Source organism: Amborella trichopoda, chromosome 12 (genome assembly GCF_054954075.1).
Source record: "Amborella trichopoda isolate Santa Cruz 75 chromosome 12, AtrichopodaSantaCruz75HAP2 v2.0, whole genome shotgun sequence".
NCBI classification, from domain to species: Eukaryota; Viridiplantae; Streptophyta; class Magnoliopsida; order Amborellales; family Amborellaceae; genus Amborella; species Amborella trichopoda.
In genome coordinates, this window is record NC_142347.1 from 37,043,485 (window position 1) to 37,056,758 (window position 13,274).

The window sequence follows — 13,274 nt, forward strand, 5'->3', positions numbered from 1 at the left end:
CAATTGTTTACCATTTTCCACATTAGAAAAAAAAAGGACAATTATTTACCATTTTCTCCCTTCTCCTTTTTATCTATGAAGAAATTTTCCAATATGAGGTTCTTGGTTTTTTTGGTGCCCATGGATCATGGGATTTTTCCCCTTTTTTTTTTCATCTTTTATGATTGTCGTAACTCAGTATTTTGTTTTTTGTTTCGGGTGCCTTTTTTCACTGGATCATATAGTAGCTTTGAGGATTTTTTTGTTTCAAAATTATGAACGAAGGTATTTTTAGTGTAATCTTGGCACATTGTTCTGAAGGATTACTTGCAGTTTAAATTCTGTATGGATTTTTCTTGTTAGCATTTGTTTTGTTGATTGTGCAGTATATGGTAATTTTTTTTTTTTTTTTGAAACTAAGTTTGAGCTTATTATAAGAAAAAAATGTTACTAGTTCTCAAGCATAAAACCAAACAAAATTAATCCATTGATTCTTAGAGCGTATATATATATATATATATATATAGTGAGAGAGAGAGAGAGGGGGGGGAGCTGGCTAGGCTAGTAGAGAGTGAAATCGAAAGAAGTGGTGGGGGAGATAGTTTTAAGTTTCAGAGTTTGGATAGAGAAAGGAAGGATTGAAATACATTTAGTGGTATTCTATATTTCATGTAAAGTGGAGTGGTTTGTGAGAGTGATAGATGTACCATACCTTAAAGTTAGCTGGTCCCTCTGGTTGGTAATATTTTTCTCCCAAATCTCAAAGAAGCTAATCGATGGTGGGCAACATGCTTGTGGATGCTCAAATTTCGACATTATGTGAATGCTATGCTTTCACATCAAAGTACCAATATTTGCCTTGTTTAAAAGAAATCCTTGAAATATGGGTATTTCGACTACTAATCTTTCAATTTTAGTCTCTCTTTCTCTCACTCACATAATTAGTTGGTTTTATAAGTCAAACAATATTATGTCCATTGCCCATTTCAAAATGTGAACGTGACATTGAGTAGGGTTGGTTACAATGTCATATCGTCATCATCATAGCCATTCCCAATCAATTGGGGTCGGCTACATGAATCCTGATCCACCATTCTGCTTTATTAAGAGCCATAGCCTTAGTGAGGTTATAATTCCCCATATCTTTTCTCACTACTTCCAACCATGTCCTTTTGGGCTTACCTCTTGCCCTTTTTAAGCTTTCTACTTGAACTAACTTGCACTTTCTAAGCGTTGTAACAATATATCCAATGTCTTTAGGAAATGACTCATAGTTTCTTTTTGAAGTTGTTAAATGTTGTATTAATAAAAAAAGGTATTACAATGGTCCGTCGAGATAGCCCATAGGCCAGGCTTCTCGGCAAAAAATGGGCTTACCTAAAAGGACCCTATACAAAAAATGAGTGGGGCTTATATCAAATGCCCATTATAAAGGATATGCAAAAAGATACAGTGTATCCAGAAGGTCGAGATTACAAAAAAGACTAGGGTCGAGACGCAATGGTGTGCAAACGAGTCCTCAGGCTATTCAGGACCTTCAACATGAGCAACCTCACCTTCCCTAGCCAGTTGGTTCGCCAGGGTGTTTGATTCCCTCTAAATATGCGGCCATAAGACAACCATATCCCTGCAAATGCGCATAATCTCATCATAAATCGAAGCAAGGTATCAAGGGGGGGCAGCTATTCTAGAAGCCCAAGTGATAATATTTTGGGCATCACCTTCCACAATCAAAGGTTGTCCCCATGTGGGTGAGACCCGAAAGTAGAGCCATAGACTTAGCTGGCTGGGAATCGGTGTGACCAATGGACTTGAAGGAAGAGGCCAACATATTGCCATGGTGGTCTCTAAAAGCCCCACCGACTCCAGGTCGGTAGGGGTTTCCAAATGAGCACCCATCAAAATTCAGTTTTTTGAGGCCTGTCGGAGAGGGAGACTCGTTGTTAGCTCGTACAACCGGAGGTGGTTGAAGTCGGAGGATGTTTTCCTAATTTTGTAGGAAAGTCGAAGCCGAAATGCCTTTGGTTGCCTTGTGGTTAGAAGCCCAGAAAATCACCTGCGTTGTAATCTTGTGGAAGAGGGTTGAGGCTTCACACCTGGTTCCTCGAAAATAGCCGCAATGGAGGCTTTCCATAGGAGGCTGCCAGCCTTTGGCCAAGGAGAGTCCATGGAGAGACTGAAGAGTGCCAGTAGGGAAGCAGGTGTGACCCAAGTGGGGCTGAAGAGGCAAAGGAGTTGACTCAAATAGTTATTTTCTTAAAATGGCCATAAAAGTATTAGTGCTTGACCCCAACACGTCTGTAATCTGTACTGGATGGAAGTGTCATTTTTGAGCTTCAATATAAGATTGTGATGTGTATAAACTAGACCGATGGTTGACATGCATGTCTAAAAATTAGACGTGTGATTGACTTATTGTGAAACTTTTATTTAAAAAGATTTCTTGCATTCTTAAATCATAGTGGTATACAAATAACTTATTATCATATATAGATACGAACAATTAATACTGGCAGGTTACAACCATATGAAAAGTAGCAATATGGTACATATATCAATTATCATATATAGATACCAACCATTTATTACAAACACATTATAACCATATGAAAAGTAGCAATATGATACATATACCACTATTAAGGCTGGGAGTGGGATTCCACATGTCAAAATCATCAATGTGATTGATGCAGCGCTCCTTTGTGGGCTGCACAACAAGGATGGAATGAGGTTGGGGCCCTTTCCCATATAGAATGCAAAAATGTCTTCTGTTGCGCAGTTTTACATGTCTACCTCATTTGAAAGGGATATGGCTAACCATATCCTATTAACCCCCTTAGTACTGTTATGCATATTGGGTGGGAATGCATTAATTGCCTGTTCCTGATTGAAGCTTAAGTTTAAGAATTATATTTTTAAGTTTTTAACTGAAGTTGTGTATGTGTTGCAACTGAGACACGCATGCGTACAGTTTAGACATGCATGTCTTGCAACTTAGATTATGTCTTATAACCAAGGGTTTGGGCCGCCTAGGCGGGAGGTTTGTGTCACTAAAGGAAGGGTTGGTTGGGGGGCTATATGTTTTGTGTATATGTGTTTTGTGAATGTGTGTGTATGTGTTTAGTGTGTGTGTGCATGCGCACATAGGAGTGTGCATGAGGTCTCGTATGAAATTCTTAAAGATCATCCTCTTTTCTTTTTTTTTGAAGTTGAAATTTTAGATCTATATTTGTGAGAGAGAGGTCTCAAACACTTGGAGGATATGAAGAGAGAAAGAGAGAGAGTTTGTGAGAGAGAGGGACCTCGCATCGAACACTTGGAGGCCATGCAATCTTCTTCTTTTTCTTCTTCTTACATGGAAAGAGGGAACATATGGGTCCATGTGCATCTTTGTGTGTGTCAAAGAGAGAGAGAGAGAGCGAGAGAGAGAGAGAGAGAGAGAGAGAGAGAGAGAGAGAGAGAGAGAGAGAGAGAGAGAGAGAGAGGTTGTGCATCGAGCACTTGGAGTCCATTTAAGCATGTCGTCATGTGTTCAATACTATATGTTCAAATTACAAAATGTGCTAGACATGTGTTTATATTTCATGGGTGAATACTAGAGAGTATCTCTTTGTCTTAGTTATGAACGACTTAACTAGGCACCTACAAGATGAGGTACCTTGGTGCATGTTGTTCGTGAACGACATGATTTTTATCGATGAGACTTGAAACGACGTCAACACAAAATTAGAACTTTAGAGGAATGCTCTATAATCTAAAGGTTTTAAAATTAGCCAGACTAAGATTGTGTATATGGATATCTGTCACTGTAACCCTTAAAAAGATGTTTTTGGATTCTACTCTTTTTCACCCCCCCTTTTTCATAAGGGTTATGTTAGCTATCCGCCTATGGATAGCATCTCTCCTTTAAACTGTGTACTCTTAAATGTTATAAAAGTTGACATTATAAAAAAAGTACTGTGTATATGGAATACAAGTGTATTAATAATAGGAGTAGACGAGGAAGTAGTTAAAATTGACGGCCAAGAAATACCAGAAAGAGCGCACTTACAATATTTTGGGTTGATAATTCAGGAAAATGAAGAGGTTAAGGAAGATGTCCTACATAGATTTAGAGCTGGATGGGTAAAGTGGAGATGTGCAACCAGAGCTTTATGTGATCGCCGCATACTAATGAAGCTGAAGGGTGAGTTCTATAGGATAACTGTGAGACCAACTTTGCTTTATGGAGCGGAATGTTTGGTGGTCAAGAAACAATTTACCCATAGAATGAGTGTAACTGAGATGATGATGTTGAGATGGATGAGTGGCAAGACAAGAAGGGATAAAATTTGAAATATAGACATTCAGGAGAATCTAAGTGCGACACCAATAGGAAACAAGATGAGAGAAAGTATGCTTAGGTGGGCTGGCCATGTGTGGCGGTGAGCCAGTACAATGCCTGTTAGGAGGTGCAAGTTAGTTCATGCGGAAGGCTAAAAAAGACAAGGGGTCAGCCCAAAAAGATATGGTTAGAAGTAGTGATAAAAGATATGGGAACTTATGTCCTCAGTGAGGGTATGGCCCTTAATAGAATAGAATGGTGGACCACGATTTGTGTAACCGACCTCAATTAGTTGTGAAAAGGCTCTGACGATGATGATGATGAGTGAATGTTAGCGAGGGGTGTGAACATCATCTTTACAAGAAATGTTTTTACTTTATTTATTGTCATGTTCTTTTGAAGGGTAGTTTCGTTATTTGGTAATTGATACTTTCTCTACAAGACAAATATTTTTAAAGTGTCTAATACTGTTTTAAAACAAATACTCTGTCCTTAGTGGTAAGTTTAGCAATGTTCTTATTCAATGATAAAAATGCTCCCTGCTCGTTTGCAAATATTTTGTTGGCACCCTTACTAAAAGACAAAAGGAGCGATATGAATGATTGTACATGCCAAAAAATATTGGTGTTTTCTATAAATGTCACGGCACACCCATCTCTGATACTTTTGAGGGGTGTGAACAATAAAAAGAAGTATATATATATATATATATATATATATATATATATATATATATATATATATATATATATATATATATATATCCTTAAAACACACGCACACACACAACATCCTCTCAAAAATCAAAAGTTAAGACTTTAATGGCTTTTTTTTAAGCAAAAAAATATCTTATATGTAAATATATTACTTTATTGAGGTGCTTTCAACATTGGGTATTTAAGTTATAGTATATTTGATATCCTAAGGGCAAGGGTCTTTTTGCATTTTTGCAAGGTATGCTTGAAATTTCTTCTAAAGAACAAAGGTATTTATATTATTAAAATACCAGGTCCACTTCATAAACACCCTTGTCCCTTAACGGTATTATGGGTTATACCCATATGTAATGACAAAAATGCCCCCATAAAGTAATTTATCCACAAATAACAAGGATTTCTCTTCATAAAATTCACATCATTTTATTCACAACCTATACTGTTAGGAGGTTGTCAAGTCTAAACAAACAATATATTTATAAGGTCCAGTTGGTTGATGCTGGGCTCACTTTGGAGGGTGAGGCTGTGAGCCTGTGACCTTCCACACTGTGTATGTAGGATGGAGTGCTAGTGATGGACAATCTGTCAAAAAGCCAAACAAAGGAATTCCGTTTTTGACTTCCACCCAATCACACCATCTACACTGTTTATTAAAAGTGGCTAATGCAGATGACTGCAAATGCCCCCTTTTGGAACAGATCTCAACCACCAAAACATATACATATGGGATTTCTACTTTACACACCCTGCAAAACTGACAGGTGAATGTCGGTGTGGGGTGTGTGACATTTTACAGAAGGAAAAAATTTCTATTGACCAATTGTTCAATGCCTGTCTAGTTTGTCCCCACAGTTCATTTTCTATGGATGACTGAGATTTTGTGTTGTGAAGTGAATGAAATGGACATGAATTCTCAGCCGTTCATGCAAAATGGTCAGCTTTGGACCAACTAGTAAACACCATACACATGGAACAAATAGTTCCTAGAAAATTGTTCCTTTACAAAAGAACATATTGTCGACTTATGTTGAGTGATGTTGCTGTCAATCCCATAGGACATAGGTTTTCTTTTGCAGCCCCACCTCAAGCTTACACATGGAACAAATAGTCCCTAGAAAATTGTTCCTTTAAAACAGAACATATTGTCGACTTATGTTGAGTGATGTTGCTGTTAATCCCATAGGACATAGGTTTTCTTTTGCAGCCCCACCTTAACCATCCTTTCTAGAGATGGAAACTGACCAGCTAAGCCAAAGATTAGGCTTCTATTGTCGACGTATTTGAATTCGTTATCCTTTTAAGCCTTGCTGCTGATGTGCCACTTTATTCTGGTCATAGCCTTGATTAAGACAACTCATGATGTTTGATGGAACATGGATGAGGCATGAAAAGGGGCTCATCCAATTTGAACTCTTGAATTGTAACTTGTCCTTAGGGAAATTCCAGTTCAGTTGCTGTTTCCTTGATCCAATTTGGTGAGTTTTATTTGGATGGGGAGCGAAGGAGACTGAGTTTGGCATGGCAAAGAAGTTTGACCAGGGGTCTAATGTGGCCAAGTTTGTGACCAGGAATGGGTGGACCCTATAGGTTTTGGCAGGAAGGGGTGGACCCTATGGGTGTGAGTCCCCTTGTTTTCAAGGAGTTATAAACTATTGGGAAGTCAGTGAGTTCAATATCTGTAGTTAACTTCTGACAACATGCTATGTTTCTGTGTGATGTATAATATCATGCATTTACTTGTCAAGGATATCCACTAGAATAAGGATTCTAATGATGCCACATGTCCCTAAAATTTTGATGCTTCATATTTTAGCCATGGATGACCTTTCTGTGCAGCACTGCCTTCATCCTCAGCATCACCTTGTGTCTCTGTTGCATTTTTCATCCCTTTGTGCTCTGATTTTATGAATAAACTTTACATACCCTCATATGCTTCTTGCTCTTGGTTCCTTCGAATGTGTCTTTGTGTTAAATGTGCTCATGTCTTCCTAAAGGACGGGGCCAAAATGTTTCCCAAGAAATGACATATGTACTTGATGAATATTCTGTTATTTTATCTTAATCATTTTGAAATTGTTCTGCTTCGTTGGGTAAATTTAACCGAGGATTCTCCATTTACATTCACAACCTGATTAGGTACACACTGGCTTCATCTGCAGATTGCATTTATTTGTTAGTGGTGTCAATGCAATAGGTATCCTGCCATCGAATGGAAGGCTCTTAAAAATAGGAAGAGTCAGGTGTATAGTTACTTAGATCTGAATCAGATATTTAAAATGTCTTTAGTATGCCATATTTTTATATTTGAACATCAAACTTGAAGCATTCTACTGGTTGTTTATCCATCATCTGGTTGTTTTGTATGCAGTCTAGAGGTTTAGATTCCTATAGAATTGTTGTAATTTGCTTGCGGACATCATGTCTCTAGTTGATGTACAATTTTGAGGACTGCTGGATCTCTAGATGCATTGAATTCTGGAAAGTAACAAATGGAAGGTTTATAGTAGCAACCAGCTATCGAAGAGGACAGAGTAGCTACAACTATAATATTTTTCTTGACTCTTGACTATGACTTGTGCATCGATTGATCTGTAAATATGTTGCCTCACACATGAAGCCAAAATGCTCATTGTCGTATGACACATGAGGAATATGACACAGGAATTTCCACCCCTTCGATACTATGTTTCAGTACAGCCTAGAAGCGTGGAATTTCTTGAGTTTTTCTCTTTAACATGCAGTAATTTTATCAACAAAGTGGTGGGGACCTATGTTTTGGGCCATAATCCCCAACCTATCATGCTACAGTATCACAGATTTATGAATACTTCTTTTGTTTCTCTCTATACTCATTAGAGAAATGTCAGAAATTATAGTCAACCAGTTTGTTTCACAATTTAAAATTGCAAAAAAAAAAATTGAAAATATTTCTTAGAAGATTTTTAAATTGTATGATTGTCATTCATCATTGAAGGAAGTATTCCATCAAGTTACACCATAAAGGCGTAGACACCAGTGGACCTATGAAGGAAGAAGTGTTTGACCGTTGTGGTGTTCCCCTCCTTACAAACTGAAAAAGCCGGTTGCACTACCCTTAAAAGAGTTCTCAATTAAGCTTCCCACTTTAACAAGGGCCTGATTTACTGAGAACGCTACCATCAAATTTTGGGTTTCGGCTGCCTCTGGGGGTATTCTTCAGCTTAATTGTAAATTGTCGTATGGAGCTGAGTGGGCCTCATCCTTAGATAAACCAAAAGTGCAGTTGAAGAACTAAAAGGCCTTTATTAATTTGTTAGGAGTTACACCCAAGGAACTCATAATGTACAAATTCTAACTCGAATTGTTTTCTTGCTACCCAGTTGAGCAAGACTAGCATTTCAAGGAATGAAAGATGAAAGTATCCATAACCATGATAGCTTCTGTAATGAGGGGAGTTCCTTACTTCAGCTTTTAAATATGAAGTAAGAAGAGAAAAATGAAAAATTGGTTTCATTACGTGGGTCTTATCTTTGAATTTTGGTAAATTTGGTCACTCCAAATGTGATGTTTCGTTTTGTTTTGTCATTTTGTACTTAGTTGGGATGAGGTTTGTTCATCTACTATGTCTGACGTTTTTCTGTTTCTCAACCATCATAGTATGTGACAAAAAGTTAATAACTTTGGGTTCAAAATATATTTTTCCTTTCTCTAAGAAGGTGATGAACAAATCTGCACCTTTGCAGGTATGTGGCAACGGAGCTGGCAACCGATGTCCTCATAAATGTTGGAGAATCAAAGTTTTATCTGCACAAGGTGCTCTTGCTTTCTCCTTTTTAGGCATTCACTGCGCAGCAATTCCCTCTAGTTGAAAGCAAGGATTGATGCACGTTCTTCTATTATAAAATTGGTTCTAAATATGGAAAAAACCTAAATATTTTCAATAAAAAGAATTCAAGGTATATGGAAGGAGTGACACCCATACCATAAATATTGGCTGTCACCTCATCTCGATGAGGAGTGAGTATCATGTGACCAAAACTACAACTGTACTTTAGGCCCACAGAAAATTTATCGCTATTTTACTGTGTTTCTGCTATGGAAAATTATACTGTAATCCAATGGACTGGGATAGTCGTCACCGTCCAGTGTATGGTGGATGGTGATTGAGAAAGAGAGGGCCTATCATCTGGGTCAATTCCTGTTCTAATGAGTCCTACTTTATCACCATCTACAATTTCATTAGACAGCTGCAGCCCCAATGGTTTTACCATATTCTACTGAATAATATTATATGAAGTATAAAATAATACCGTTTTGCCTTTTGTGCAAGGTCACAATTGCTCTTGGCCATTATATGTGGAATTGGGTGTCTAGGGGTATATGCGATCGACAAAACTCAAAGTCAAATAAAAGCTTTTTTTGAATTATGTGACAAACCTGGCCGCCTAATTCCAAATCTGATAGCGAAGAGCAATTGTGACCATGTACGTAAGTCCAATATATCATCTGGTGTCGTATGTCATTATGCATTGACGTATTATATTCCCCATTTGCTATAGTTTTAATGTAAGTTGGCTGTTGGCATTATTACTGAAGGTATATAGTATGATCCATATAATCATGGTTATTCTGTCCAATCCCTGGGTTGCGGGTGATGGAGGGATATAGTGGGGTTTATATTGAATTGGTGACACATTTGGTGTGATCTATACTCATTTTCACTCCAACACCATCCAACCTATTTAAGGGGATAGTTGCAGCCCTGAAAATCATACTATTACCATGATCGTATGGATCATGCTATACTACCCTTTATTGAATGGTACCTGATAATCTCTCAAACCCTTGAATAGTGAAGAGAATAAAAACTGTATTCTTCCGAAGGGAAAAAAAACTCAAGTCTTCCCATTGAAAAACAGTTCCCTCTGCTATCCAAGAGCTCCCGACTCCACAGGCTGGTGACCGACACGCCTGATGAGGTAGGCCCCGATGAGGTCCACATCCCCGACATCCCTGGGGGGCCTGCCGCCTTTGAGGTCTGCGCAAAGTTCTGTTATGGCATGGCCGTCACCCTTAATGCCTACAACGTTGCTGCTGCCCGCTGTGCTGCCGAGTACCTCGAGATGCACGAGTCGGTCGAAAAAGGAAACCTCATTTACAAGCTCGAGGTCTTCCTCAACTCTAGTGTTCTTAGAGGATGGAAAGACTCAATAATTGTTCTCCAAACCACTCGTGCACTTCTCCCTTGGTCTGAAGACCTCAAGCTTGTAGCCCGATGCATTGAGTCGATTGCCCTCAAGGCCTCAGTGGACCCCACAAGGGTTGACTGGTCATATACGTACAATCGCAAGAAGCTTGCATTGGAGAATGGGGTGGGCCCCACCACTGAGCCACAATGGAATGGGGTGAGGCGGTCCCACTCGGTCCCGAAGGATTGGTGGGTTGAGGACCTTTGTGAGCTCGAGATTGACCACTATAAGAGGGTGATAGCAGCTGTGAAGTCAAAGGGGAAAGTGGGTGCTGAGGTTGTGGGGGAGGCGCTTAGGGCGTACGCTACCCGGAGACTGCCAGGCAGGTTGATTGGCCAGACAAGTGGTGACTCAGGCAGGTTGAGGTCACTTGTCGAAACGATCGTGTGGTTATTGCCCTCTGAGAAAGGGAGTGTGGGTTGTGGGTTTCTTTTGAAGCTTTTGAGGGCAGGAAATATTGTGGGGTGTGGGGAAGGGGCAAAGAGGGAATTAATGAGGAGGGTGGGATCGCAACTTCATGAAGCATGTGTCTCTGACCTTTTGATTCCTTCGGGCTCAGATGGAGAAGATGGGGGGTTGGCTGTTTATGATATGGACCTTGCTCAGGGGTTGGTCGAAGAGTTTATGGGGCGGCAAGAAGAGCGGTGTGATAGATCGGGCCCTCTTGATGAAATGGTTGAGAGTGGTGTGCTGAGTGCTTCATCTCCTTCATCGTATGGTGCAAAGGTTGCGGTGGGAAAGTTAGTTGATGGGTACTTGGCTGAGGTGTCGAGGGACCCCAACTTATCCTTGTCTAAGTTTGTTGAGCTAGCAGAGATGGTTTCAGACCCTGCTGCAAGGCCTGTTCATGATGGGCTATACCGGGCTATTGACATGTATCTTAAGGTTAGTCTTCATGTCTCTCTTTTTCTTTTTGATACATATATATTAAGTTTTTGAACGATTCAGTTCTTCTCCACTCCATATATCCGCATGCAGCAATGTTTAAGAGCTCTGATTGGCCCGTCCTGAGCTTGGTTGGGCATTATCTGAGCAAGATTTGGATATTCTTTGAGCTATCATGGTCTTGCCTTAAATTCGTGGATACTGCACGTTGAAATCATTGAGGATCTTCGTATTTTTATGGAAAATTCAATAGCTTGACCTCCTCAGGCTTTCTCATAAATAACCAAGTACCCAGTCTTTTCAAACTGACAGGATTTGTCAACCATGTGTCATTAGCACTTATAACTGGCCAGTTATATGCATTCCTATGCTTAACACTTTATGAGCTATTTCTTGAATAAAAGGCCTTTTAGCTTTTGTGCCATTTGGCTATCCACCAGAAATGGCAGAATTTGACAGGGTGAATTTGATTCTTTCATTTAAAGAAAAGATGTTATATTTTCAAGTCAAGTTTACTATAGACCCATGCTGGCTCTATGGTAACAAGTATCTACAACAATCAATCCCAATGGATGATGAGAGAATGTAGACTTACCTTGTCGGTCATGTCACGTTGTAATGGGTACCACTCTCTCCTTTACCATTGATGCATTGATTAAACCATATCACTTATAAGCAACTTCTTGTAGTGGGTCTCCCCACCATTGATGCACTGATTGGATTGTGATATCACTTAGAAGCACATACTTTCTTAGGTCATTTGAAGAATAGGACTCTTGCCTTTTATTTAAGGTCAGAACTAGTTAAGATAAAAAGGAAAAACTTACAGCGATACATTGTAGTTTAAAAGCAGTACATTACATGTGGACGTGAGCCATTCCCTATTCAACATACACATTGTCCGAGGAAATGTTCATGTCAACCATTTGTTGGCAGTGGGTGGTCGATACTACTTTATCATTTATATGATGCCTTTTTTGGGTGAAAGTATATTCCAATTGACTATAGAAAACCATGGTCCATTAAGGTCATTACTCTCCAACAATTTGATCAATGGTGATTGAAACAGAGAGGGGCACACCGGGCCACAGTGTAATCCCACTGTTTTCTCCCACTTTCAAATGTCCATGACTTTCCACGATTTCATGAGATGTTGATGGCTACATTGAACTATGGCTTTCCCAGAGTCCACCTGTTATATCGTGCTGAAAAATATATAAAAAATCATAAACAAGGTATGAAAAGGAAATCAATCATCACTCCTTACCATTCTAGAAGATAAGCTACCAAGAAAAAAGAACACATAACTAATAGTTTGGGTTTCAAATGCAGGAGCACACAGGGCTGAGCAAGGGCGAGAAGAAGAGAATATGCGGCCTCATGGACTGCCGAAAGCTGTCAATGGATGCATGCATGCATGCTGCCCAGAATGAGCGCCTCCCCCTCCGGGTTGTCGTTCAGGTCCTCTTCTTTGAGCAGGTCCGTTCTGCAACCAGCTCATCGACTGTGCAGGCAGACATGTTGCCTGAGCTTCCGGGAAGTATCCGAGCCCTCCTGCCTGCAGCACGTGGGAGCCACAATTGTGGGTCACATGGGAGCTCAAGGACCACAAACACTGAAGATGAATGGGAGTGCAGTGGCGGTGGGGGGCCGGCTTACAGTGGTGGACCCACGGCAGAGGAGATTAGGGCACTTAAAAGTGAGCTTGCGGCTCTTAGAGTGGGGGGCAAAAGTGGAAATTGTAATATGGAGAAGGAGAGTAGGCTTAAAGGGATATTGAGGACAAGGAAGATATTCAGTAAGATCTGGGGGGCGAATGCAAAGGGAGGGAAGGATGGCGGGGAGAACACAAGCTCAGACACATCAGAGAGCCCAGGGTCAGGGAACCCTGGGGATGCAAAATCTACGCTATCAAGGAACAGGAGGCACTCGATATCATGAGGGGTATTTCCGTCTGTCTTTTGGATGAAGGAGAGGGAATGGGAGGTGTTGGGTGTTGAGGAGGGGTATTTTGGTCTTTTTAGAGGAGGGGATGGGACGCAGTTTTGAGAGGGGGCCAACATGGAATGATTTGAATGTGATGTATTCCTTGGTTGTTGCTGGAATGCGATGCAATGAATGAATGACCTTTGCTTTTTGTTC

At 40.0% G+C, this 13,274-nt stretch overlaps 1 protein-coding gene across 2 annotated transcripts in view; it reads left to right on the plus strand.

Annotated features, from left to right (window-relative positions):
- Nucleotides 1-13,274, plus strand: part of LOC18421854 (phototropic-responsive NPH3 family protein NPY3) — a 35,226-nt gene extending 21,952 nt beyond the window's left edge. Inside the window, exons 2-4 of one of the 2 annotated variants that reach the window (XM_011622372.3) lie at nt 8,742-8,811; nt 9,918-11,132; nt 12,465-13,274. In XM_011622372.3, the coding sequence (XP_011620674.1) occupies nt 8,742-8,811; nt 9,918-11,132; nt 12,465-13,073 (1,894 nt within the window). In that variant the 3' untranslated portion in view covers nt 13,074-13,274. The remainder of the gene's footprint in view (nt 1-8,741; nt 8,812-9,917; nt 11,133-12,464) is intronic. The other variant, XM_088853466.1, reaches the window with a different exon arrangement.